The sequence below is a fragment of the Schistocerca americana genome, chromosome 4 (genome assembly GCF_021461395.2).
Source record: "Schistocerca americana isolate TAMUIC-IGC-003095 chromosome 4, iqSchAmer2.1, whole genome shotgun sequence".
NCBI lineage: Eukaryota > Metazoa > Arthropoda > Insecta > Orthoptera > Acrididae > Schistocerca > Schistocerca americana.
This window is the reverse complement of record NC_060122.1, coordinates 138,773,280-138,800,137: the sequence shown is the minus strand read 5'-3', so window position 1 is coordinate 138,800,137 and position 26,858 is coordinate 138,773,280. Positions and strand designations below refer to the sequence as shown.

The window sequence follows — 26,858 nt, the reverse complement described above, 5'->3', positions numbered from 1 at the left end:
GTAACTGATTGATCTGCAAGGTAATTCCCTTTCTAAAGACAAATGACTTTAAAGTTAAATGTGTCTAGGACGTCTACACTTCTTTCTTCAGCCAGAGTTTCCACGTCTCCGTAACTAAGCTACAAAACTGCTGGAATATTTCGACCGACATATGCGAGTGAAAGAATTTTTTCCATTATGAAAGTAAATAAGTCACGTTTACATGAGAACCTGAGTACGAAGCTCTGTCAGATTACCTGAGTCTCTGTATAGCGACAATTTTTATTAGATACAAATTACACTACTGGCCATTAAAATTGCTACACCAAGAAGAAATATAGATGATAAACGGGTATTCATTGGACAAATATATTATACTAGAACTGACATGTGATTACATTCTCAAGCAGATCAATGTTTTACCCAACAAATGTAGAAGAAGTTCAGGTTACAATAAAAAGTCTCAAAATGAAACACTCTACTGGTATAGATGATATACATGATTTCATTATAAAGAAGTGTGGGGACTTGATTACTGAGCCCTTAACCCACCTATGTAACCTATCTTTTGCTACAGGAACTTTTCCTTCATATTTGAAAATAGCAAAAGTAAAGCCATTATACAAGAAAGAAAACAAAGATGATGTTTCCAACTACAGACCCCTGGCACTTCTTTCTGTTTTCTCAAAAATATTAGAAATATTTTTCAATAAGAGGCTAACAGACTTCTTAAAGGTAAATAGCATTCTATCAGAATCTCAACATCGATTTAGAGCAATCCGCTCAACCGAAGCTGCAGTTCACTCCTTTCTATTAGGGTCACTGATAGCTTTAGACAACAAAAAACTTACCATGGGCATATTTTTAGATTTGTCAAAGGCATTTGGCACCATAAATCATGACAAATTGCAACACAAGTTAGAAAATCTTGGCATTAGGGGAACAGCTAACAACCGGCTCAGCTCTTATCTTAAAAACAGGGAACAATATGTGGAAATAGATCAAGAAAGGGACAATGTCATTAGGAAATATAATTCCAAGCTACTGACTGTTAAATATGGAGTGCCACAAGGATCAGTAATGAGTCCTGTTCTGTTCTTACTCTATGTAAATGACCTAAACATAAGCAATGAAAACAGTAAAATATTTCAATTTGCTGATGATACGAGTGTTGTAATTACAGGAAACTCAGAAGAAACTCTTGTAAAAAACATAGAAGAAACCACTGACAGGCTAACATGTTACTTTGACGACAATGACTTAATAATAAACACTGAAAAAACTGTAGCTATAGATATACACACAGCACAAACAAAAAATCTAATATCACCCAATCTAGAGCTATATGGACAGACAATTTCCAAAACAGCCTGTAACAAATTTCTTGGACCTCATCTACAACACAACTTGAAATGGAAAGCACATATTGAGCAAATGAACAAAAAATTAAGTACTTCTTGTTTTGTGCTGCGTACATTAAAAATTGCACCAGCTACAACACCCTTCAGTGTGTATATTATGCAGTTGTACACTCTCATCTCCGGTATGGGATTATGTTCTGGGGAAATTCTGGAGATGCCATCAAAACATTAAAAAAAAAAAAACAACAAAACTATAAGAATATTGGAAGGGGTAGGTAATCGCAAATCATGTAGACCATTGTTTCAAAAAAGGATGATCCTGCCACTTCCTTGCATATATATACTTGAAAATATAATGTATTTAAAGCAAAACTTACATACAAAAAGACCACTCATCACTCAAAATCACACAATACACAGCTGTGATACGAGACAAAAATTGGATGTACATGTTATTTCAAAATAGCGTTATCCATCCTAGTATCAAACTATACAATGCCTTACCAGATACCGTTAACCACATACAAAACATTGGTCACTTCAAATCCAAACTGAAGTCGTACTTGGTTGATCACTGCTTTTACACAGTAAATGAATACCTACAAAACTAAATTTTTGTATGTTTACCCAATGTAGTCTAATTCAGAAGAACATTTATATTTTATCTCTCTGTATATAGCGTAACAACATTTATTTAAGTATTCATCATTAATTGATATATTAATGTGTGTTATTATGTACAAAGGTATTTTATATGTAAAACTGTTAATATTAACAAAAAAATCCAAATATCTCTTGCACATTATGCAGCTGTAAATGAAATGGATCAATACATCAATCAATCAAAACATTTTCACGCAATTTGGGTGCATAGATCCTGAGAAGTCAGTACCCAGAACAACCACCTCTAGCCGTAATAACGGCCTTGATACGCCTGGACATTCAGTCAAACAGAGCTTGGATGACGTGTACAGGTACAGCTGCCCGTGCAGCTTCAACACGATACCACAGTTCATCAAGAGTTGTGACTGGCATATTGTGACGAGCCAGTTGCTCGGCCACCATTGACCAGACGTTTTCAATTGGTGAGAGATCTGGAGAATGTGCCGGCCACGGCAGCAGTTGAACATTTTCTGTGTCCAGAAAGGCCCGTACAGGACCTGCGACATGCGGTCGTGCATTATTCTGCTGAAATGTAGGGTTTCGCAGGGATCAAATGAAGGGTAGAGTCACGGGTCGTAACACATCTGAAATGTAACGTTCACTGTTCAAAGTGCTGTCAATGCCAACAACAGGTGACCGAGACGTGTAACCAATGGCACCGCATACCATCACGCTGGGTGATACGCCAGTATGGCGATGACGAATACATGCTTCCAATGTGCGTTCAGCGCGATGTCGCCAAACACGGATGCGACCATCATGATGCTGTAAACAGAACCTGGATTCATCCGAAAAAATGACGTTTTGCTATTCGTGTTCGACGTTGAGTACACCATCGCAGGCACTCCTGTCTGTGATGCAGCGTCAAGGGTAACCGCAGCCATGGTCTCCGAGCTGATAGTCCTTGCTGCTGCAAACGTCGTGGAACTGTTCGTGCAGATGGTTGTTGTCTTGCAAACGTCACCATCCATTGATCAGGGATCAACACGTGGCTGCATGATCTGGTACAGCCATGCAGATAAGATGCCTGTCATTTCGACTGCTAGTAATATGAGGCCGTTGGGATCCAGCACGGCGTTCCGTATTACCCTCCTGAACCCACCGATTCCATATTCTGCTAACACTCATTGGATCTCAACCAAAGCGAGCAACAATGTCGCGATACGATAAACTGAAATAGCGATAGGCTACAATCCGACCTTTATGAAAGGCGGAAACGTGTTGGTACGCATTTCTCCTCCTTACACGAGGCATCAAAACAACGTTTCACCAGGCAACGCCGGTCAACTGCTGTTTGTGTATGAGAATTCAGTTGAAAACTTTCCTCATGTCAGCACGTTGTAGGTGTCACCACTGGCGCCAACCTTGTGTGAATGCTCTGAAAAGCTGATAATTTGCACATCACAGCATTTTCTTCCTGTCGGTTAAATTTCGCGTCTCTAGCACGTCATCTTCATGGTGTAGCAATTTTAGTGGTCAGTAGTGTATATGATGTCTTCAGAGTGCCAAGACTAATTAAATAATACAGGTTCTGCAAGGATTTAGAAGCATATGACACTAGGGGAAAGATAGGTATTGCCTAGAGGAAAATTAAAGAGGTCTTTGGAGAAAAGAGAAGCAGCTGTATGAATATCAAGAGCTCAGATTGAAAACCAGTCCTAAGCAAACAAGGGAAAGATGAAAGATGGAAGAAGTATGTAGAGGCTCTATACAAGGGAGATGAACTTGCAAGATGAAGATGACATGGGAAACATGATACTACGAGAAGAATTTGACAGCTCACTGATAGACCTACATCGAAATAAGACTCCAGGAGCAGACAACATTCCGTCAGACCTACTGATACCTTGCGGAGAGCCAGCCATCGCAGAACTCTTCCATCTGGTGTGCAAGATAAATGACAGGCGAAATACCCTAAGACTTCAAGAAGAATAGAATCATTCCAATTTCAAAAAAAGCAGGTGCTGACAGGTGTGAATATTACCGAATTATCAGCTTAATAATTCCTGGCTGCAAAATAGCAAAATTGAATCCTTTGCAGAAGAATAGAGAAACTGGTAGAAGCTGATCTCGGGGAAGATCCGTTTGGATTGCGGAGAAATGTGGGCACACACGAGGCAATACCAACACTATGATTTATCTTAGAAGATAGGTTAAGGAAAGGCAGACCAACGTTTATAGCATTTGCAGACTTAGAGAAACTTTTGACGATGCTGACTGTAATACTCTCGTTCAAATTCTGAGGGTGGTAGGGGTAAAAGGAGTTAAATAGAAGGAGCAAAAGGCTATTCCCAACTGGTATAGAAACCAGATGTCAGCTACAAGAGTCGTGTGGCATTAACAGGAAGCAATGATTGAGAAGGGAGTGAGACAGGAGTGTAGCCCTCAGTGATATTATTCGATCTGTATATTGAGCAAACAGTCTAAGAAATCAAAGAAAAATTTAAGAAAGGAATTAAAGTTCATGGAGAAGAGATAAAAACTTTGAGGTTTGCTGATGACATTGTAATTCTGTCAAGAGGCAGTATAGGACTTGGAAGAGCAGTCGAATAGAATGGACAGTGTCGAAAGGTAGATATAAGGTGAACATCAACAAAAGCAAAACAAGGGTAATAGAATGAAGTCGAATTAAATCAGATTAAGTGGAGGATTAGGAAACGAGACACTTAAAGTAGAAGATCAATTCTGTTATTTGGGTAATAAAATAACAGATGATGGCTGAAGTAGAGAGGATATTAAACGTAGACTGATAATGGCGAGAAAAGCGTTTCTGAAAAAGAGAAAATTGTTACCATCGAATGTAGATTTAAATGTCAGTAAGTATTTTCTAAAAGTATTTTTAGGGAGTGTATCCATATATGGAAATAAAACATGGACAATAAACAGCCTAGACAAGAAGAGAATAAAAGCTTTTGAAATGCTCTAGAGAAGTATGCTGAAGACTAAATGGGTAAATCACGTAACTAATGGGGAAGTGCTGAATGGAACTGGGGAGAAAATAAAGTTGTGCCACAGCCTGGCTAGAAAAGGGGATCGGTGCATAGGATACATTCTGAAACATCACAGGATCACCGACTCAGTACTGCAGGGACGTGGGGGGTTCAAAAATCGTAGAGCTAGACCAAGAGATGAATACATTAAGCAGATTCAAAACAATTTAGGCTGCAGTAGCTATTCAGAGATGAAGAGGCTTGCACAGGATAGAGTAGCATGGAGAGCTGTTTCAAACCAGTCTTCACACTGAAGACCACAACAACAACAAAAGCAGATTTTTTTTGTGGGTTGAATAACACTTTGGCTGTTTTTTGTTCTACTGACTTTTATTTGTATGAACTCATTTTTGGCTTATTAGGCATCTTCAGATAACTACTAGTTATTGTTTACAAGGAGCTTGTGTTCTAACGAACCAAACATTCTGGACTAAGATACAGCGCACTTACATACGATCTTTAGTTGTGGTATTGTCTTCGGAATTGTCAAATGGGTCTTTTGACTTTTTGTTCTGTAAAACTGTTCTTGTCCTACATTTATGCCCCCTCTGCAACAACAACCACACCAAAAACCAACTGGTTTACTATTCCATATCTAGGTAAGCTATCAGACAAACTAGCCAAAACACTGAAATCCCAAAACTATAAAACATCATTTTATGTAAGAGGCACTACAGCTAATCTCCTATTCAACAGCAAGGACAAAACAGATAAACTAAGCAACAATGGGGTCTACAAAATAACATGCACTGACTGCAATGAACTGTACATTGGTCAAACGGGCCAGGCCGTATCAACAAGGCTGACTGAACATGAACGTAGCTGGAGATTAAATAAATCAGACTCCACCTTTGCTGAACATGTCCTCAAAGGAGGACACAAATATCTAACACACACACAAGTGCTACATATAGCCAGCAAAGGCTGAAAACTCAACCTACTAGGATCAGTTGAAATTAACAAACACTTAGCCCTAAATCCCCAGCTTGTTCTAAATAACCAATTGCAACTGAACACATCACCACTCTTAAACTTTACACAATACAGTAAACCTGCTACTAACCACAATAGTAAACAAATTCATACCACAATATAATGTAATATCCCTTACGTGTTTACATTCCTAACTGTAACTCAACTGTAACAATGTAATGTTAGGTATTTATTAATGCACAATTTTTCTAATAACAAAATGTAACCCCCAAAGAAAGCATCGCTGTTGTACAACCAACAATTAGTGTCCAGTGCAACTGTTCACAACAAATACCAAAAAATTGTAATGTTGTAATAATGTGTATTCTAGATAATTCTAATTGTAGTCATACATGGTACTGACAAACCATAAAATTTGATTTATTATGTTAAAGAACAATTTTACAGAACGAAAAGTCAAAAGATCCGTTTGACAATTCCAAAGACAATACCACAACTAAAGATCGTATGTAAGTGTGTTGTATCTTAGTCCAGAATGTTTGGTTCGTAAGAACACAAGCTCCTTGTAAGCAATAGCCAATAATTATCTAAAGATGGCCTAATAAACTGAAAACTAGTTTATACAAATAAAAATCTGTAGAACAATAAACTGCCTAAATACTATTCAACCCTCAAAATGGAAATATTCTATCAAGTAGCAGAGGAAGAATCCATAAACGTTTTTGTTTTTGTTTTTGATCTATGTTGAGGAGAAATGTGAAATAAAAGACCACGCCACATGCTATACGACTGCATTCCCATTTAAACGTGGCGTGTTCGCAGTCCCCCCCCATCCTCTTTGACCTCCTTGCACTCAGACAGCGTTCCATGGCGGTGGGGGAAGTGTATTAGCCAAGCTGAGTGCTACGGCACTAGAGCCAGGGTACAGCTCACGAACCGAATTCTGGACTGACTCTGCTACAGACAAACCAATGAAGTCATCAGTGAAACTTCCAGTAAGTGTAAAAACGAACTCAAGCAGCTGATGCTACAAGAGTGGCTTTGTGCATCACAGAGAGGTTTACTGTTGAATTTCGAGAGCGTGCGAGAAGACTGGTCACCAATATGTTTCTCCCACATACGCCTTGCTGAATGATCGCTACAAGAAAAATCAGAGAAATTAGAGCGCACACGGAGCACTAACAACATTCATTGTTCCCATGCACCATCTATGTAGGCCTAACAGAGCAGCTTGTTATGTGGTTATCTGGGAAACTATGGACGTATGGTGTCTCTACAGAGTGCATTCAATTTAACGCCAAGAACAAAATGAGGAATATAGTTTTTCTTTTGTTCTGTCCGAGTTCAATCATTGTCCTGTTAATCTTCCTGATTTATGTGAGTGTCTTCATTGAGCATAATCGTATTAATATTCAAGAAGCAGTCCTAGATCCTAAAGACAGTAGGTCGTTGTGAACTGGGTCTAGTCTAGAATCTTTACAATAATCAGTAGAAAATCCTATAACACGCCTATATGTGCAAATCACACGTACTAAAAATTCTGTCAACTTTCAGTTATTTCTTCAGTTTACTCAAAAATTAATCAAAGCATGATAAATAATAAACTTGTTGAAATGTAAGCATAATAAAATTACTCGGATAATGAATTCAGCAGGATGTGATGCGCGATAGGACATAAGGTAAAGTGTGAATTATGGACTGTTGTTGTTGTTGTTGTCTTCAGTCCTGAGACTGGTTTGATGCAGCTCTCCATGCTACTCTATCCTGTGCAAGCTTCTTCATCTCCCAGTACTTACTGCAACCTACATCCTTCTCAATTTGCTTAGTGTATTCATCTCTTGGTCCCCCTCTACGATTTTTACCCTCCACGCTGCCCTCCAATTCTAAATTTGTGATCCCTTGATGCCTCAGAACATGTCTTACCAACCAGTCCCTTCTTCTTATCAAGTTGTGCCATAAACTCCTCTTCTCCCCTATTCTATTCAATACCTCCTCATTAGTTATGTGATCTACCCATCTAATCTTCAGCATTCTTCTGTAGCACCACATTTCGAACGCTTCTATTCTCTTCTTGTCCAAACTATTTATTGTCCATGTTTCACTTCCATACATGGCTACACTCCATACAAATACTTTCAGAAACAACTTCCTGACACTTAAATCAATACTCGATGTTAACAAATTCCTCTTCTTCAGAAACGCTTTCCTTGCCATTGCCAGTCTACATTTTACATCCTCTCCACTTCGACCATCATCAGTTATTTTGCTCCCCAAATAGCAAAACTCCTTTACTACTTTAAGTGTCTCATTTCCTAATCTAATTCCCTCAGCATCACCCAACTTAATTCGTCTACATTCCATTATCCTCGTTTCGCTTCTGTTGATGTTCATCTTATATCCTCCTTTCAAGACACTGTCCATTCCGTTCAACAGCTCTTCCAAGTCCTTTGCTGTCTCTGACAGAATTACAATGTCATCGGCGAACCTCAAAGTTTTTATTTCTTCTCCATGAATTTTAATACCTACTCCAAATTTTTCTTTTGCTTCCTTTACTGCTTGCTCAATATACAGATTAAATAACATCGAGGGTAGGCTACAACCCTGTCTCACTCCCTTTCCAACCACTGCTTCCCTTTCATGCCCCTCGACTCTTATAACTGCCATCTGGTTTCTGTACAAATTGTAAATAGCCTTTCGCTCCCTGTATTTTACCCCTGCGACCTTCAGAATTTGAAAGAAAGTATTCCACTCAACATTGTCAAAAGCTTTCTTTAAGTCTACAAATGCTAGAAACGTAGGTTTGCCTTTCCTTAATCTGTTTTCTAAGATAAATCGTAGGGTCAGTATTGCCTCACGTGTTCCAACATTTCTGCGGAATCCAAACTGATCTTCGCCGAGGTCAGCTTCTACCAGTGTTTCCATTCGTCTGTAAAGAATTTGCGTTAGTATTTTGCAGCTGTGACTTATTAAACTAATAGTTTGGTAATTTTCACATCTGTCAACACCTGCTTTCTTTGGGATTGGACTATGCATGCTTAAATTTACTGCTGTCATACAGGTGCACCATGAACAATTCAGTTCACTGTTTTGCTATCTCATCAATTGAGAAAATATCACTCATACCATGAAGTTATTTTGGATGCATAAGGGGGCATTGAGATTATTTCATGGCATTAAAATGGTGTATTGTAAACTTCACTACCATGAATAGTATTCTAAATGTTTCATGTTTATTTTCCCAAAATAGACCATCTTATTCAATAGGGTCTAACTATTGGAAACACCTGTATTAAAGCGAAACAAGGATAAACACAACTGCACCACTAAGGCACTAAGGCACATTCAGGCATCCGACAAAAAAGCAAATAAAACACATTTCCGTCACTTTTCTCCATAGAAATGCCATTTTTCCAAAAAGAAAAGCATTATAATAATAGCTATTTTTACATTGTTCCAGGAGTTCAAACTAGAGCATAAACCATGACTACACTGACAAACTTGCAGAGTTGCTAGTGTGGACAAAATAAAAATAAAAAAATAAAAAAAAAAAAGTCTAGTAAATTTGGCTGTGAAATGCTTATGTTAATAATTATGAGTACTTGTTCATCTTCTCTAGCTTCGCTGTTGTGAAACGTGCCTCTTCTACTGAACAATTACTCATAGCTCATAAGGTATTCATTATAATGCCCATATTTACTGGACTTTTTTCCGTGTTTTGGTCCATACAACTTACCCCCAAAATATAGAATGCAAAAAGCTTGACTCGGAATACATGTGTTTCACAATATCAAAGATGAATAAGTGCTCATATTCTTAAGGTATGCGCTTTATAGCTCATGTTTACTGCACATTTTTTCTTGTTTTTGTCCGTACTATCATATCTGAAAGTTTCTCGGTGGAGTTCTGGTTCATCTTGTATAAAAGAAAAACGTTTCCTACAGTGTTAACAGGTGAAGTGGGCTACGATTATTTAAGGACACGTAAACCTACTTTTTGGAGACTGGACATTAATGTATGCTTTTCTGAAAGATTCTGCAGCACCGGCAGAAATTGCGGTAAATCATAAAGACCAATAAATACACAAATTCTGCTTGGAGATTTAGGTTTCCTCACATAAAAAAAAGAAATAAAAACTTTGAGGTTCACCGATGACATTGTAATTCTGTCAGAGACAGCAAAGGACCTGGAAGAGTAGCTGAACGGAATGGGCAGTGTCTTGAAAGGAGGATATAAGATGAACATCAACAAAAGCAAAATGAGGATAAGGGAATGCAGTCGAATTAAATCAGGTGATGCTGAGGATATTATATTAGGAAATGAGACGCTTAAAGTGGTAAATGAGTTTTGCTATTTGGGGAGCAAAATAGCTGATGGTGGTCGAAGTATAGAGGATATAAAATGTAGACTGGCAATGGCAAGGAAAGCATTTCTGAGGAAGAGAAATTTGTTAACATTGAGTATAGATTTAAGTGTCAGGAAGTTGTTTCTGAAAGTATTTGTATGGAGTGTAGCCATGTATGGAAGTGAAACATGGTTTAGTAGATTAGACAAGAAGAGAATAGAAGCTTTCGAAATCTGATGCTACAGAAGAATGCCAAAGAGTAGATGGGTAGATCACATAACTAATGAGGAGGTATTGAATAGAATTGGGGAGAAGAGAAATTTGTGGCACAACTTGACTAGAAGAAGGGATCGCTTGGTAGGACACATTCTGAGGCATCAAGGGATCACCAATTTAGTATTGGAGGGCAGCGTGGAGGGTAAAAATCATAGAGGGAGACCAAGAGATGAATACACTAAACAGATTCAGAAGGATATAGGTTGCAGTAGATACTGGGAGATGATGAAGCATGCACAGGATAGAGTAGCATGGAGAGCTGCATCAAACCAGTCTCTGGACTGAAGACCACAACCACAACAACAACAACAACAACAACAACAACAACCACAACCACATATAGTTTCAAATAGTATGTTATTATTGTGGTCTTTATTTCAAACGTTGGTTTGATGCAGCTCTCCAAGCTAGGCTATCCCGTGCAAGCATCTTCATCTCCCTGTAACTACTGCAAGACACATCCATTTTAACCTACCTACTCTAGTCGAGCTTTGGTCTCTCTCTTTACAATTTTTACACGCTAAATTTATCTCCATTACGAAACTGACGATTCACTGGTGTCTCAGGATGTGTCCTGTTAAACAATCCCCCTCTTTTATTTAAGTTGTGTCATAAAATTCGTTTCCCCCTATTTTATGCAGTACCTCCTCGTTACGTACAAGAGGCATTCAATAATTAATGCAACAATTTCTTCTGAAAGCAGTTTTTTTTATTCAGGACTCTAATGCACTACATTATTCTCAACTCTTTGGGCTACAATAACCTTTTTCTCGACATAATCTCCATTCAATGCGACGGCCTTACACCGCCTTATGCCTTACCAAGCCCACATGGTACCACTCTACTGTCGACGTCGGATCCAATGCCTAACTGCACCAATACTCTCCGAATCACCCACGTGCATGCAGAGTGCATGCTTCATTGGACCAAACTTGTTGATCTTTATAGTCTTCTGTTAGGTGGTGAGGAACCCAGTAGACTCACAACTTTGAGCACCCCAACAGGCAGACGAATGTGTCAGCACTACCAACACAGGTGTCTAGTTGAGCAGCAAGGTGTTTGACTATGGCCCGTCGATCACCTCGAAAGAGTGTCTTCGCACGATCCAACATTGGAAGAGTCACAAGTGTGTGCGCTGGTTGGCACATGGGAGATTGGACAGGTTTGCGTGACCTTGTTATGTTGTGACTGTAGAAAGTTTTAATTTTTATTCTTGCTTTTGTGATCATAATAAGAGTCCAGGATCCAGAGGCAAACAGCCAGCCGACATTAAGAAATAGTCCACCAGGACGTAGGGACAAGATAAGTGGCGGAGGCTGCCAAGTATGGCTTGTTGATCAAATAACTTAGTGTTTGACTTCCTGCCAGAGGAAGCAGCACGAATCTCTGGAGCTGTGAGTGGAGGGTTGCTGACTTAGCCCGTATCCAAAAACAGCAATCACAGTCCCTATCCATACTAATACTGACAAGTAGGCTCATACTGCTAAGTTCTTTGTAAATTTGACTCGAGTCTGCAATCATTGAACTAACAAGACATATTCACTCAACCGGTGAAGTAACATTTCATTTCGTGGTACCATACTGGCTGCTTCACTTTTTTAGTCAGGCATTGTATTTCAGACCCTGTGACTTTGAAAGCCCACTGGAGAGCACAGAGTAGGATCTCAGCCACTAGCTGGAGCTGCTGAAACTGCCAGTGCAAAGCTTGAGGGTGCCTTAGAAGCTCCGCTGTGCAACAACATGAGACTAAGTAGTGTATATGCTTCAGTATCATTTCATTGTCACACATCATTGAATTTGGTCTCTGCTTTTGCTACATCTCAGTTTTATTCTCTCTCTGGATTACTTGTTGGACTTTGTTTATCTGTAGCACCATTTCAATTTGTCTGGTTCCTCATTGTGTGTGTCTCTGTTCGTACTTGGTGATCTGCTGTTGAAGGCCACAGACAGTCAGTCCAGCATCACTAGGTCGAGCCTCAGTCACAATAATTGGTGACAAGGTAAAATGTTAGCAGAGCACAATAGGAGCAAAGCTTGTGAAACTATTGCATCAGCAACAGCTGCCACTGCAGCAGTAATTGTGGCAGAAGTTTCAGTGACTTCATCAACAACACCAGCAGCATAACGAGTTGCTCCAACAAGAAGTTCTGCTTCTGAAGGATTAACTGCATATACATGGTAGCCACTGGTCACTTACTATGCAAAGAATTGCCAACCTGAATTTCCACCATTTAACAATGCCAAAGAGGATTGAGACATGTATTTACAGCAGCTTAAACAGCACTCTATTGCCTTTCAAGTCAATAATGATAGTCCCCAACTATCATCTTTTCCGTTTTCATCTCCTCTCTTAAAAACTGTCACCATCACATCAGAGGAAATGTGCACATTACTTTTGAATTATTATTTATAAGCATTTCATGGGATCCCTCAATATCATAAACACCTGATCGAACTGCTCCTTGGTGGCTGATTTGCAAGGGTTAAGTCATCAATGCAACCTCACTTCTACGAACCCAGGATGTAAAACCTGATATGCAGACTCAATTATAGACGTAGTTGCCCAATTAGCTCCTAATCTGGAAGTACACACATCATCTCTCAAATTAGACAACCCATCATTAGAAGATATTCTGACAACCATGCACTCTTTCAAAATCATACATACAGTAAATGAGGACCTCAGGCGCCTACCGCAAGTAGCGACGGTTGAGATGCCACAGCATGTTCCGGGAATTTGAAACCTGCAAATCACTTCCAAGAAGGTGTCAGCAAGATTCATCAATATCAGATGTATCAGTGGCCTCTCAACAGTCAGCCATACCTGTCGGAGTGTGTAACAAGGACATCCGTCATGTCCAGATTACTTCACAGCATATGCATGTGCAGAGTGTTGAGATTCAGTGAGTGCAGTGCATTTATTTGAAAAAAAGGTGGGCATCTCTGAACACTTTGCCATAAACCATCAGATTGATGAGATCCAGTTCCCCGCATGCAGTAAGAGATGGTCAGTGAACTTCAGGCAGTACTTCCCAAAAGCGATCATTGCATTAACAAGATGTTTATAAGACTCACAATTGCAGACAAAGACATGCATTCCCAGGTGGACAGAGGGGCTATGTTTTCCTGGGTACATATATGTTCATCTAGGTTCCCCAGAATTGTCCCCACACTCTCTTGTATTGACAACATACAGTGATAGTTCAATTCTAGTGTGGTCTCAGTTCACAATCAATGCAGCCTGTAAGAAGCTTACATGGTTGATAACACTATTTGTTGTCAAAAGTCATCCACTTGGAAAACAAAGTTCAGCTCATTTCTGATACAGTTACCTTCCAGAAATTCGATGTCCTCTGTGCCACATTCATAGCTATATTTGTACTTGGCTTTGTTTCAAAACATTCTCAACATTCAGCTGAATCTCTAATCTCACAGTACTCAGTATCTGTCTTTCCACTCGTCTTACAGCCATGTATCTGTCCTCTAGCCATTCCTGCTTAGCCATTTTGTACTTTCTGTCAATCACATTTTTAGACATCTGTATCCTCTTGTTGCATTTTTATGTTTTCTCCTTTCGTCAACTGAATTCAGTATCTCAGGTGTTTTCAAAGATTGCTACTACACATTGTCATTTACCAAAAGAATGGTTCAAATGGCTCTGAGCACTATGGGACTTAACATCTATGGTCATCAGTCCCCTAGAACTTAGAACTACTTAAACCTAACTAACCTAAGGACATCACACACATCCATGCCCGAGGCAGGATTCGAACCTGCGACCGTAGCAGCCTGGCGGTTCCGGACTGCGCGCCTAGAACCGCCAGACCACCGCGGCCGGCTGTCATTTACCAGTCTGATTTTTTGCAGCCTTCACTATATCATTTCCAAAAGCTACCAATCATCCTTTATTGCATTATTTAGGAGTGGGGATGGGTACGTTCTCGGAAAGTCTGCATTGTTGTCAGATTCTCCACTCATCCTCCCTACCCTCCAACATCACAGGTCATGAATAAAATGTCCTAAATACAAAACCCAAGCCTGCAAGCCTTAGGACAGCCTATTTGATGTAAAAATCCAAGTAGGTGATCCACAATGGCCAACATTGCCCAATTATCCTAAGTATAAAATCCAAGAAGGTGGAACTTAGCACAGCCTCTCGACATCAGAATCCAAAATGGTGGACCTTAAGAGAACCTCTACAACATCAGAATCCAAGACAGCAATCCGAGTGGTGGATCTAGCCCAGTGGTGGAGAAGCTAATATTACTTGAATCTTGTACATAAATGACATCACAATGACATGATGCTCAATGAGACCTCAAATCTCAATAGCACACAACAAATGAACAACTTCGGAGAAGTCACTTTGAATTTCGTCATATTTTGTGGCTTTCATATTATAATTTGCACGTTCTCACCGTATGTCATTTCAAGACAGTGGCACACTGAAGATTTATCACAGACATGTTACTCTTGATACAATTCTTACAATTAAATTCAGTTACTGTCACATCATTGATAATAGCCTTCAACTAAGATGAATGATATTAAAGAATGTGTTCACTTAAATTTTGTGGTCAGAAGTGTGTTACAGGGTGGAAGGAAGTAGGTTTGCACCCTGCTGCATGCCATTTTTCCCCCATTTTCACATTTGTAACACATTCTGGCACTTTCTTATTATAATAGAAGTATTTACTGCAATATTTTATGTTATTCACATATAAGAGCGTATTCCTTCAGGAATGAGTTTCTTCCATTTTGTGACTTTTGTCTGATTAAAAAATGAAATGACTAGCAGTGACATTTGTGTTCTTGCTTGTCAAAAATATCAGGTCTCCATTTTCCTAAGTTAACGCCTGTCTCCTATATTTCATTTACCAGCTGGTGATTTAATTCTTACGATTTTCAAAGTTTTCCAGTCGTCAATCCTGTCCATGGATTCATTCCATTCATGCTTTCTCTTAGGTATCCAGTCTTTAATGGAGTCCAGTTAATTCTTTGCTAATGCTTTCAGTTCTCTAGCTCTCAGTATCTTCTCTGCAATACTTTGCAGAATTTTCATTTCCATGGTTCCCAAAAGTCTTATAGTTTTTGTTGTTTCAGGTCTTGTCTCAACTGTGTATGTGATAATTGGTCTCTATTTTTTGACTGTTCTTGTCTTTGTATCTTTTCCTAGATGTTTCCTTTTCCAAATTTTATCATTTAAACACACTGCCACTTCGTTTGCCTTTTTTACTTGTTTCCTAACCTCCTTTTTGATGTTTACACTGGTGGACAGTTCAGCACCAAGATGTTTAAGTGTCATCACCTGTTGAATAATTTTCCATCTACTTCCAGTTTACATCAAACCGGTTCCACAGATATGGTCACATACATTCAGTTTTTTGAGTAGATATGGTCAAATTTAGGTTTTTGACTGACATACATGCAAAAGTTCTTGCAGATTATCTTCATTATTTGCTAGCAGAACTACATCATCACCATAAGGAATAATTTTTAATTCTTCATCCTCCCATTCTACAACCACTGGCAGCCAATACCTTCTTTATTATCTCATCCATGACTACAATGAGGTGACAAAAGACATGAGACAGTGATGTGCATCTATACAGATGGCAGTAGCATTGCATACAAAAGGCATAAAAGGGTACTGCCTTGGTAGAGCTGTCATTTGTACTCAGGTGATTCATGTGAAAAGGTTTCTGACATGATTATGGCAGCAAGATGGAAATTAACAGACTCTGAATGTGCTAATGTATTTAGAGCTAGAAGCATGGGACATTCTGTTTTGGAAATCATTAGAGAATTCAATTTTCTGAGATCCACAGTGTCAAGATTGTGCTGAGAATACCAAATTTCAGGCATTACCTCACACCGTGGCCAAAGGATTTCACTTAATGGATGAGAGCAGCAGTGTTTGTGTAGACGGAACATAATTGAGGGGGCAATTTGTGCACGAAATCCTGCACTGACAACATTTTCACAATTATGGATGCCTACAAAGGCACATTGGCTCAATATTTCTGGAGGGCTTCCAGTGACTTGTTGAGTTCATGCCATATCGAACAAAAGGAGGTCTTTCCATGACTCTTGTCACCTCAGTGTATATGATGAAGTACTGGGCTGAAAGAGCTATCTCTTCTAATACCACTGTACTGGTGTACAACTAGTTAACCTGGACTCAATTTCCATCTGGAATTAGTTGTTGGAATAAATATCTTCAATTGTTTTGATCAAGTTGGAAGAAATCCTCAAATTTTAGAGCAGGTTTGCCATGCCTGTGAACTGAATACTGCATCTGTGCGTGACCTATTGGATTTAAAAGCATACTGCTCCTCTGTAAGAGTTGTAATTTTTTATTTTATTTCTTATTCTTTTTGTGAAGAGTTTAAGAGCTTAACTGAGTAGATTGATCTCTCTGTAAATGGAAAGGTCTTTCGTATCTCCTTCCTTGCACATGAGAATAGTGATACTAGTTCTCGTACATTTGAAATTTTATTACCAGTTATAAAACTGTCAATTAATTTGTCTAACTGTTCAGTTACTAGTGCTCCATACTTATTGGAGATAGAATCTGACCCTGGAGATTTCTCCCAGCCCCTTTCTCTTCTAGCAGACTTACAGCACCTTCTGCCTCTGCATGTGAAACAGTAATGTCAGCATTTACCGACAGTCTGATCTCTGACATCTTTCCATATTCTTGTAGGCTTTTATCTCTAAACAACTCTGTTGGTTATTTGTCCTATGATTCCACATTTCAGTTGTTCGAATTCAAAATTTCATTTAATTCTTTCCTCTATCATTGTCCAAATTTGTTTCTGTAGACAATAGATGTCATATTCTTTATTTCCAGAAAAAAATTCCCAGTATTCTGTCTTAAAATGATTTACTAGTGATTTCGCCTTATTACAATTTCTTTTGAAATCTTCATAAGACTCTTGTGTTTTCTGTGTTTTATATCTCAAATAGGCCCATCTCTTTTTACACCCATTTCTGTAATCTCTTTGTAAAACAGTAGTATTCTGTTCCCCCCTCCCCTCTCATGGTTTGTAACTCATGTCCCTAATTATTCTTGAGCTGCTGCAGCAATATTTTCCTTGATTTTTTCAAACCTTAATATACATTATGCTCTGCATTACTGGCATTGTTTTATTTTCTCTACCTTTTTTAAAAAAATTTTTTTTGTAGATATGCTCCACAGTAAATGCATACTCAGCCTTTCTTCTTTTAATATGGGTGCTTCAGCATTCTTGTTCCTTCCATCTTGCAATCTGATTTTTGTTGTAAGGAGGCTGTGAAGACACTCTATGCTGCCAGAGTTTAGACTCCTAACATTTATTACTGACTGCGGATGGATATTCCTATTTTTTACAATGTAATTTATTGTAGATTCATCACTTCTTGGGTTCTGAATCCCTACTAACTTGGATTAATGGAGGAGACCGATTGTCAAAAGTAAAACTGTGGAATTCATCAAATATTTTCCTTTGCGAGTATGAGAGCATCATAGAAATACTCATTATTCCTTTAATGGGCACTTCCACAATGACATCATGTGTCACAGAAAGCCTTACCACTTACAGTTTCAAAATATACAATCCAGAATCAGGCATCAAGTGCATGCCTTTGTTCTATTTTCATTTCCTATTTAAATGATCGCAAAATTGTAGAGAATGTAGATGAAGATGAAATAGGAGATACGAGACTGCGTGAAGAGTCTGACAGAGCACTGAAAGACCCAAGTTGAAACAAGGTCCCGGGAGTAGACAACATTCCATGAGAACTAATGACAGCTTTGGTAGAGCCAGGCCTAACAAAACTCTACCATCTAGTGAGCAAGATGTATGAGACAGGTGAAATACCCTCAGGCTTCACGAAGAATATAATAATTCCAATCCCAAAGAAAGCAGGTGTTGACAGATGTGAAAATTACCGAACTATCAGTTTAATAAGCCATGGTTGCAAAATACTAACACAAATTCTTCACAGACAAATGGAAAAACTGGTAGATGCCGACCTCAGGGAAGATCAGTTTGGATTCTGTAGAAATGTTGGAACACGTGAGGCAATACTGACCCTACAATTTATCTTATAAAATAGATTAAGCAAAGGCAAACCTATGTTTCTAGCATTTGTAGACTTAAAGAAAGCTTTTGACAATGTTGAGTGGAATACTTTCTTTCAAATTCTGAAGGTCGCAGGGGTAAAATACAGGGAGCGAAAGGCTATTTACAATTTGTACAGAAACCAGATGGCAGTTATAAGAGTCGAGAGGCATGAAAGGGAAGCAGTGGTTGGGAAGGGAGTGAGACAGGGTTGTAGCCTATCCCCGATGTTATTCAATCTGTATATTGAGCAAGCAGTAAAGGAAACAAAAGAAAAATTCGGAGTACGAATTAAAATCCATGGAGGATAAACAAAAACTTTGAGGTTCGCCAATGACATTGTAATTCTGTCAGAGACAGCAAAGGACCTGGAAGGAGGATATAAAATGAACATCAACAAAAGCAAAACGAGGATAATGGAATGTAGATGAATTAAGTTGGGTGATGCTGAGTGAATTAGATGAGGAAATGAGACACTTCTAGTAGTAAAGGAGTTTTGCTATTTGGGGAGCAAAATAACTGATGATGGTCGAAGTAGAGAGGATATAAAATGTAGACTGGCAATGGCAAGGAAAGTGTTTCTGAAGAAGAGGAATTTGTTAACATCGAGTATAGACTAAGTGTCAGGAAATCGTTTCTGAAAGTATTTGTATGGAGTGTAGCCATGCAGCCATATGGAAGTGAAACATGGACGGCAAATAGCTTAGAAAGAAGAGAATAAAAGCTTTTGAAATGTGGTGCTACAGAAGAATGCTGAAGATTAGATTGGTAGATCACATAACTAATGAGGAGGTATTGAATAGAATTGGGGAGAAGAGAAATTTGTGGCACAACTTGACTAGAAGAAGGGATTGGTTGGTAAGGCATATTCTAAAGCATCTAGGGATCACCAATTTAGTATTGGAGGGCAGCGTGGAGGGTAAAAATCATAGAGGGAGACCAAGAGATTAATACACTAAACAGATTCAGAAGGATGTAGGTTGCAGTAGGTACTGAGAGGAGATGAAGCTTGCACAGGATAGAGTAGCATGGAGAGCTGCATCAAACCAGTCTCTGGACTGAAGACCACAACAACAACAACAGGGCATACTAATGGCTATTGATCTCAGTGATTGCCAGTTATGATGTGCTAATGTGCTACAGCAAACTGTAAAAATCATGCTAAAATTGGATCATTTTGTTTTGAATGCAAGCCAAAAATGACATTAAAATTATGCCTTTTCTCTTCAAATGTGTGCTCTTATGCAAATCAAATGGATGAAAACACATTTTGAGTGCTCTCACTGCAATAACTAGAAACCAGTAATGAGTGCTGAATTCATGGTCAGCCATGCTACGATCAACTTAGAGAAGGGATACAGCTGTCCGTTTCAGACTGTGCATGCTCTCATGTGACACTGTCCCTGCCAACACTGAGGGTGCTTGTTTGCTTGTTGCTCAGCACCAGGTCAGTAGTTTTATTTTAAAGTGTGTGTCATGTACTGTGTGAGCGTTAAGCACCAGGGGGTTTTGAGGAGCAGTTGATATAATGATACCATACCTGAGTGATCAAGCATACTGACTGGCAATTCATCAGCTAGAGTTTGATTCCTGCTGCTACCACTATTTCAGTTTATTTATGAGTACTACCCTGGTAAGTTGAAAGGCTATAGGCTGTCACATTGCAGCACACTGGTAAATTTTGCTTGAGCTGTACTGGTTGTTTTCAATCATCACATGGAAAAAATTATAGTGGTATGTTCTGTCATATAGTACATCATGTGGTACTGATGTAGATGCAAAGAACATGGTAACAAAACTACTCAACCAACATGTCATAAATCTACAAAATACATGTGAAACAAAAAATGTGTAACATTATAACAAAACCAGTCAATGGAGTTTTCAAATCAATGCAAAATACATCTGAGTTATAAAGAATTTATTACCTAATACCTCTCACAAAGGTAGTTTGCTTATTATATATAAATATGTACAAAATAATTTCTGAAGTTTGTGTGGAAAATAGCCACAGCAACTACTAAAAAATTATGCTGAGACTATATACCAGTATGTTGGCTTGTCTTTCTTGTTATAAAAGCAGGTGCAAGCAATGAATTGTCTGTTCAGTTTCATTTTAATGGGTCTAGAACTAGTGTTTTACGGCACTTTCAGTTCAGTAATTTAACATATGAGTTCATTCATACAACTGAGATAACTTAAAAGACTTCACAAGGACATTAATTAATATCAGCTCTCAATGCATTACTATTAACTGTACAACTGCACAGACTAATTGCAAACTATAAAATATAAAGTAGTAACAAGGATCTTAATTTCAAAATATTTGAGAAGGTACTTGTATGCTCAGCAACCATATACAAAGAAAGGAAAGTTGGCAGTTACATTGCCTCTGGTCTGCAAGTCACCTCCTTCCTGCCAAAAATTCTTGCAGTTATTAAACAATCATTACTGCAACTCATTCTACTTCACTACCCATGTTCCAAGTGCTACTTTTTTTTGTTTTTGACTGTTCATTAATAAAGCATGTCATCTGATGAATCGATACAATGTTCCCTGAATTGGTGATGATAATTACATGTACAAATGAAATATATAGTTTCAGTTACCCTGATTTGTACACAAAAAATGGCAAATAATCTTCAGGCACTAAGTAATTCCTCATATAACTGCGTTTGTTACTACAAAATTAATATCGCTTTTTAACTTCCAAGTTTCAAAGTCACATTTCCACTGTCCATAACCATCACACCTAATGCAGCTGTGGCTTGCATTAAGTCGCTCCTGCCTGTTTAGTCACTTTCAAAGGTATTTGCTGAATTCATTTTCATCTGTATTGTCATCAGGTTCCGTAAAATGAAGCAATTCAAGAACATCAGTGTGATTCATAGCTGTAGCCAAATCTGTTGGGGTATGGCCAAGAAGATCTTTTGCATCCTTATGTACATTATTTACTAGCAAGAAGGATACACAATCAACATGACCATGAAGTGCAGCCTGAAAAACAAAAAAAATTCATTACCCACATTACATTTACAGAATTAAAAAGTTGATTATGAACTCATTAATGCAGGAGGTGCAGTACATTACACAGATTCAGATGCTTGGCAAATTCAGAGTGTATCATGATGAACACTGACACGGATTAAAATATACAATGGTAGAAACAAAACCATTTCAGTACACACAAGTCTTCAAACAAGCCATTTGCAAAATAATTGTGAACTTGGGATTACAAGCTGCTAAGGACTTTGATATGAAATATTGCACCAGTTAGTACAAATACATTTGAGATGTAAATTTTTCAAGGTAATTTTTGTTGATTTTGTTCCATGGCTTTGATAAATCTTAGAAATTACATATTTAACTCATAAAACTGCTATATAGTTTATTTTTAATTAAAAATAAACTATAAAACAGCTTCATGTGTTACAATATGTCATTCTTAAGTTAACTTTTCCATTAAGTTCTCTTCTGACTGATCTCAAATGTCACCCTGGGCCTATTGTAAGTCTTTCCGCTCCCAGGATTGGAATGACCCCTTACCCTCTCCCTTAAAACCCACTTCCTTTCGTCTTTCCCTCTCCTTCCCTCTTTCCTGATGAGGCAACAGTTTGTTGCGAAAGCTTGAATCTTGTGTGTATGTTTGTGTTTGTTTGTGTGTCTATCGACCTGCCAGCGCTTTTGTTCGGTAAGTCACCTCATCTTTGTTTTTATGTACATCTTGTTAAGATTTTCAACATGATCCAATGCAAAAGGAACATGTGGAACACCTCCTTTAATAGGTATGAGAGAACAGTAAATTAAAACACATAATGTGCTGACATAGTACTGAATTTCTTGTCAAGGTACACCGTAAGTGGAGCCCCCTTTGATGGGGATTTAATCAAAAAGTTGATATTTCAAATAATTTGCACCAACTAGGGAAATATTCCAAAGTATAGTCAGTGGCACATTTTAACCCCACAGTCTTAATTATCTTGAAAATGGCTTGTTTATGGGCCAATGTCTTCTGGAACAGTTTTTCTTCTGTTGTATACTTTCACATGTGTCACTTTTTGCTCTTAATTATGATATTCTCAGCAAATATTAAGTACATTAATCAGTTATGCCAATATCTAAAACTGAATGACATTTTCTGAATATTACGAGATAGATATTTTGTTCCTTGTGTCACTGTGAAAAACAACAAAGAATTGTATTTTCTCACATAAATCATCTCAAACTTTCCTGTGCAGGAATACATAGCCAATTTTCCCAAAAGGGTAAAAATTCTGTGAAGTCATATCCTGTAATAAGGTCCATCCTAACCACTTTTCTCCTCACACCAGCCAGACACACTTATCTTTGGCTAATCAACTTCTACAAAATCCATGTCACACCTTATGCTTCTCTTTGTCACATTTCCTTGCAACATATTCCTGTGTCTGTCACTACCCACTTAATATTTTTTATTCCAGTCTTTGATCACAATATCAATTCTTTAGACGATGACCGGTTTCAGTCCGTAATGACCATCCTCAGATCTACAATATAAAAATACATACTCCTAGTGAGCAGTGTGTCTTTCAACATAATACAGCAATGCGTATCACAGTATACTATCATACAACCAGGGAAATGCACAGATATCCGAGGAAATCCTCTCTGGCTTCCGGCGGCTATCTGATTTGGTGAAGACTGCCAGTCTTGCTAGCGGGATGAAAGCAGAGCTCACCATCTGCAGCATCGTCGACAGGACTGACTGCGGACCTTTGGTACAGAGCCGAGTGGAGGGTCTGAATCAGAGGCTGAGACGGTTCTGCGACCGTGTGGGCTGCAGTTTCCTCGACTTGCGCCATAGGGTGGTGGGGTTTCGGGTTCCGCTGGATAGGTCAGGAGTCCACTACACGCAACAAGCGGCTACACGGGTAGCAGGGGTTGTGTGGCGTGGGCTGGGCAGTTTTTTAGGTTAGATGGCCTTGGGCAATTACAGAAAGGGCAACAGCCTCAACGGGTGCAGGGCAAAGTCAGGACATGCGGGGACTAAGCAGCAATCGGTATTGTAATTGTAAACTGTCGAAGCTGCGTTGGTAAAGTACCGGAGCTTCAAGCGCTGATAGAAAGCACCGAAGCTGATATCGTTATAGGTACAGAAAGCTGGTTGAAGCCAGAGCTAAATTCTGCCAAAATTTTTACAAAGGTACAGACGGTGTTTAGAAAGGATAGATTGCATGCAACCGGTGGTGGAGTGTTTGTCGCTGTTAGTAGTAGTTTATCCTGTAGTGAAATAGAAGTGGATAGTTCCTGTGAATTATTATGGGTGGAGGTTACACTCAACAACCGAGCTAGGTTAATAATTGGCTCCTTTTGCCGACCTCCCGACTCAGCAGCATTAGTGGCAGGACAACTGAGAGAAAATTTGGAATACATTTCACATAAATTTTCTCAGCATGTTATAGTCTTAGGTGGAGATTTCAATTTACCAGATATAGACTGGGACACTCAGATGTTTAGGACGGGTGGTAGGGACAGAGCATCGAGTGACATTATACTGAGTGCACTATCCGAAAATTAACTCGAGCAATTAAACAGAGAACTGACTCGTGGAGATAACATCTTGGACCTACTGATAACAAACAGACCCGAACTTTTCGACTCTGTATGTACAGAACAGGGAATCAGTGATCATAAGGCCGTTGCAGCATCCCTGAATATGGAAGTTAGTAGGAATATAAAAAAAGGGAGGAAGGTTTATCTGTTTAGCAAGAGTAATAGAAAGCAGATCTCAGACTACCTAACAGATCAAAACGAAAATTTCTGTTCCGACACTGACAATGTTGAGTGTTTATGGAAAAAGTTCAAGGCAATTGTAAAATGCATTTTAGACAGGTACATGCCGAGTAAAACTGTGAGGGACGGGAAAAACCCACCGTGGTACAACAACAAAGTTAGGAAACTACTGCGAAAGCAAAGAGAGCTTCACTCCAAGTTTAAACGCAGCCAAAACCTCTCAGACAAACAGAAGCTAAACGATGTCAAAGTTAGCGTAAGGAGGGTTATGCGTGAAGCGTTCAGTGAATTCGAAAGTAAAATTCTATGTACCGACTTGACAGAAAATCCTAGGAAGTTCTGGTCTTACGTTAAATCAGTAAGTGGCTCGAAACAGCATATCCAGACACTCCGGGATGATGATGGCATTGAAACAGAGGATGACACGCGTAAAGCTGAAATACTAAACACCTTTTTCCAAAGCTGTTTCACAGAGGAAGACCGCACTGCAGTTCCTTCTCTAAATCCTCGCACAAACGATAAAATGGCTGACATCGAAATAAGTGTCCAAGGAATAGAAAAGCAACTGGAATCACTCAACAGAGGAAAGTCCACTGGACCTGACGGGATACCAATTCGATTCTACACAGAGTACATGAAAGAACTTGCCCACCTTCCAACAGCCATGTACCGCAAGACTCTAGAGGAACGGAAGGTTCCAAATGAGTGGAAAAGAGCACAGGTAGTCCCAGTCTTCAAGAAGGGTCGTCGAGCAGATGCGCAAAACTATAGACCTATATCTCTGAAGTCGATCTGTTGTAGAATTTTAGAACATGTTTTTTGCTCGAGTATCATGTCCTTTTTGGAAACCCAGAATCTACTATGTAGGAATCAACATGGATTCTGGAAACAGCGATCGTGTGAGACCCAACTCGCTTCATTTGTTCATGAGACCCAGAAAATATTAGATACAGGCTCCCAGGTAGATGCTATTTCTCTTGACTTCCGGAAGGCGTTCGATACAGTTCCGCACTGTCGCCTGATAAACAAAGTAAGAGCCTACGGAATATCAGACCAGCTGTGTGACTGGATTGAAGAGTTTTTAGCAAACAGAACACAGCATGTTGTTATCAATGGTGAGACGTCTACAGGCGTTAAAGTAACCTCTGGCATGCCACAGGGGAGTGTTATGGGACCATTGCTTTTCACAACATATATAAATGACCTAGTAGATAGTGTCAGAAGTCCCATGCAGCTTTTCGCAGATGATGCTGTAGTATAGAGAGAAGTTGCAGCATTAGAAAATTGTAGCGAAATGCAGGAAGATCTGCAGCAGATAGGCAGTTGGTGCAGGGAGTGGCAACTGACCCTTAACATAGACAAATGTAATGTATTGCGAATACATAGAAAGAAGGATCCTTTATTGTATGATTATATGATAGCGGAACAAACACTGGTAGCAGTTACTTCTGCAAAATATCTGGGAGTATGCGTGCGGAACAATTTGAAGTGGAATGATCATATAAAATTAATTGTTGGTAAGGCGGGTACCAGGTTGAGATTCATTGGGAGAGTCCTTAGAAAATGTAGTCCATCATCAAAGGAGGTGGCTTACAAAACACTCGTTCGACCTATACTTGAGTATTGCTCATCAGTGTGGGATCCATACCAGATCGGGTTGACGGAGGAGATAGAGAAGATCCAAAGAAGAGCGGCGCGTTTCGTCACAGGGTTATTTGGTAACCGTGATAGCGTTACGGAGATGTTTAACAAACTCAAGTGGCAGACTCTGCAAGAGAGGCGCTCTGCATCGCGGTGTAGTTTGCTCGCCAGGTTTCGAGCGGGTGCGTTTCTGGATGAGGTATCGAATATATTGCTTCCCCCTACTTATACCTCCCGAGGAGATCACAAATGTAAAATTAGAGAGATTAGAGCGCGCACGGAGGCTTTCAGACAGTCGTTCTTCCTGCGAACCATACGCGACTGGAACAGGAAAGGGAGGTAATGACAGTGGCACGTAAAGTGCCCCCCGCCACACACCGTTGGGTGGCTTGCGGAGTATAAATGTAGATGTAGATGTAGATAAAATATAGTAAAAACTTAACTTTTTTACACCATGTCCTAAAGTGATAAGGTCATAATGGCATCATCAAAACACATAAATATAATCAGCACAGCATCATCACATAGATCTAAAATAAGGTGTAGAATAGGCCACATTGTCCACGTAGTCACTATTGCAACTGGCTACTGAAGTACTGTAGCTACCAGAAATCTGTTTGCCTACATCCTCCCTAGATGTCATTACGGACTGAAACTGGTCATCGTCTAAAGAATTGATATTGTGACCAAAGACTGGAATAAAAAACATTTGACAGTATTGGATAACTGTTTGTATACGCAACCATGTAGAAGTTGGTGACTACCCACTTACTTCCTTGCCCTCAATTTTCTGTGC

General features: G+C 39.1%; 1 protein-coding gene across 2 annotated transcripts in view; it reads right to left on the bottom strand.

The window, feature by feature from the left end:
• Positions 1-20,584: 20,584 nt before the first annotated feature.
• The window catches only part of LOC124613054 (L-asparaginase-like), a 339,172-nt gene continuing 332,898 nt past the window's right edge, over positions 20,585-26,858 (bottom strand). For both annotated transcript variants that reach the window (XM_047141629.1, XM_047141630.1), the window contains one exon: positions 20,585-21,646. In XM_047141629.1, coding sequence (XP_046997585.1) covers positions 21,452-21,646 — 195 coding nt within the window. In that variant the 3' untranslated portion in view covers positions 20,585-21,451. The remainder of the gene's footprint in view (positions 21,647-26,858) is intronic.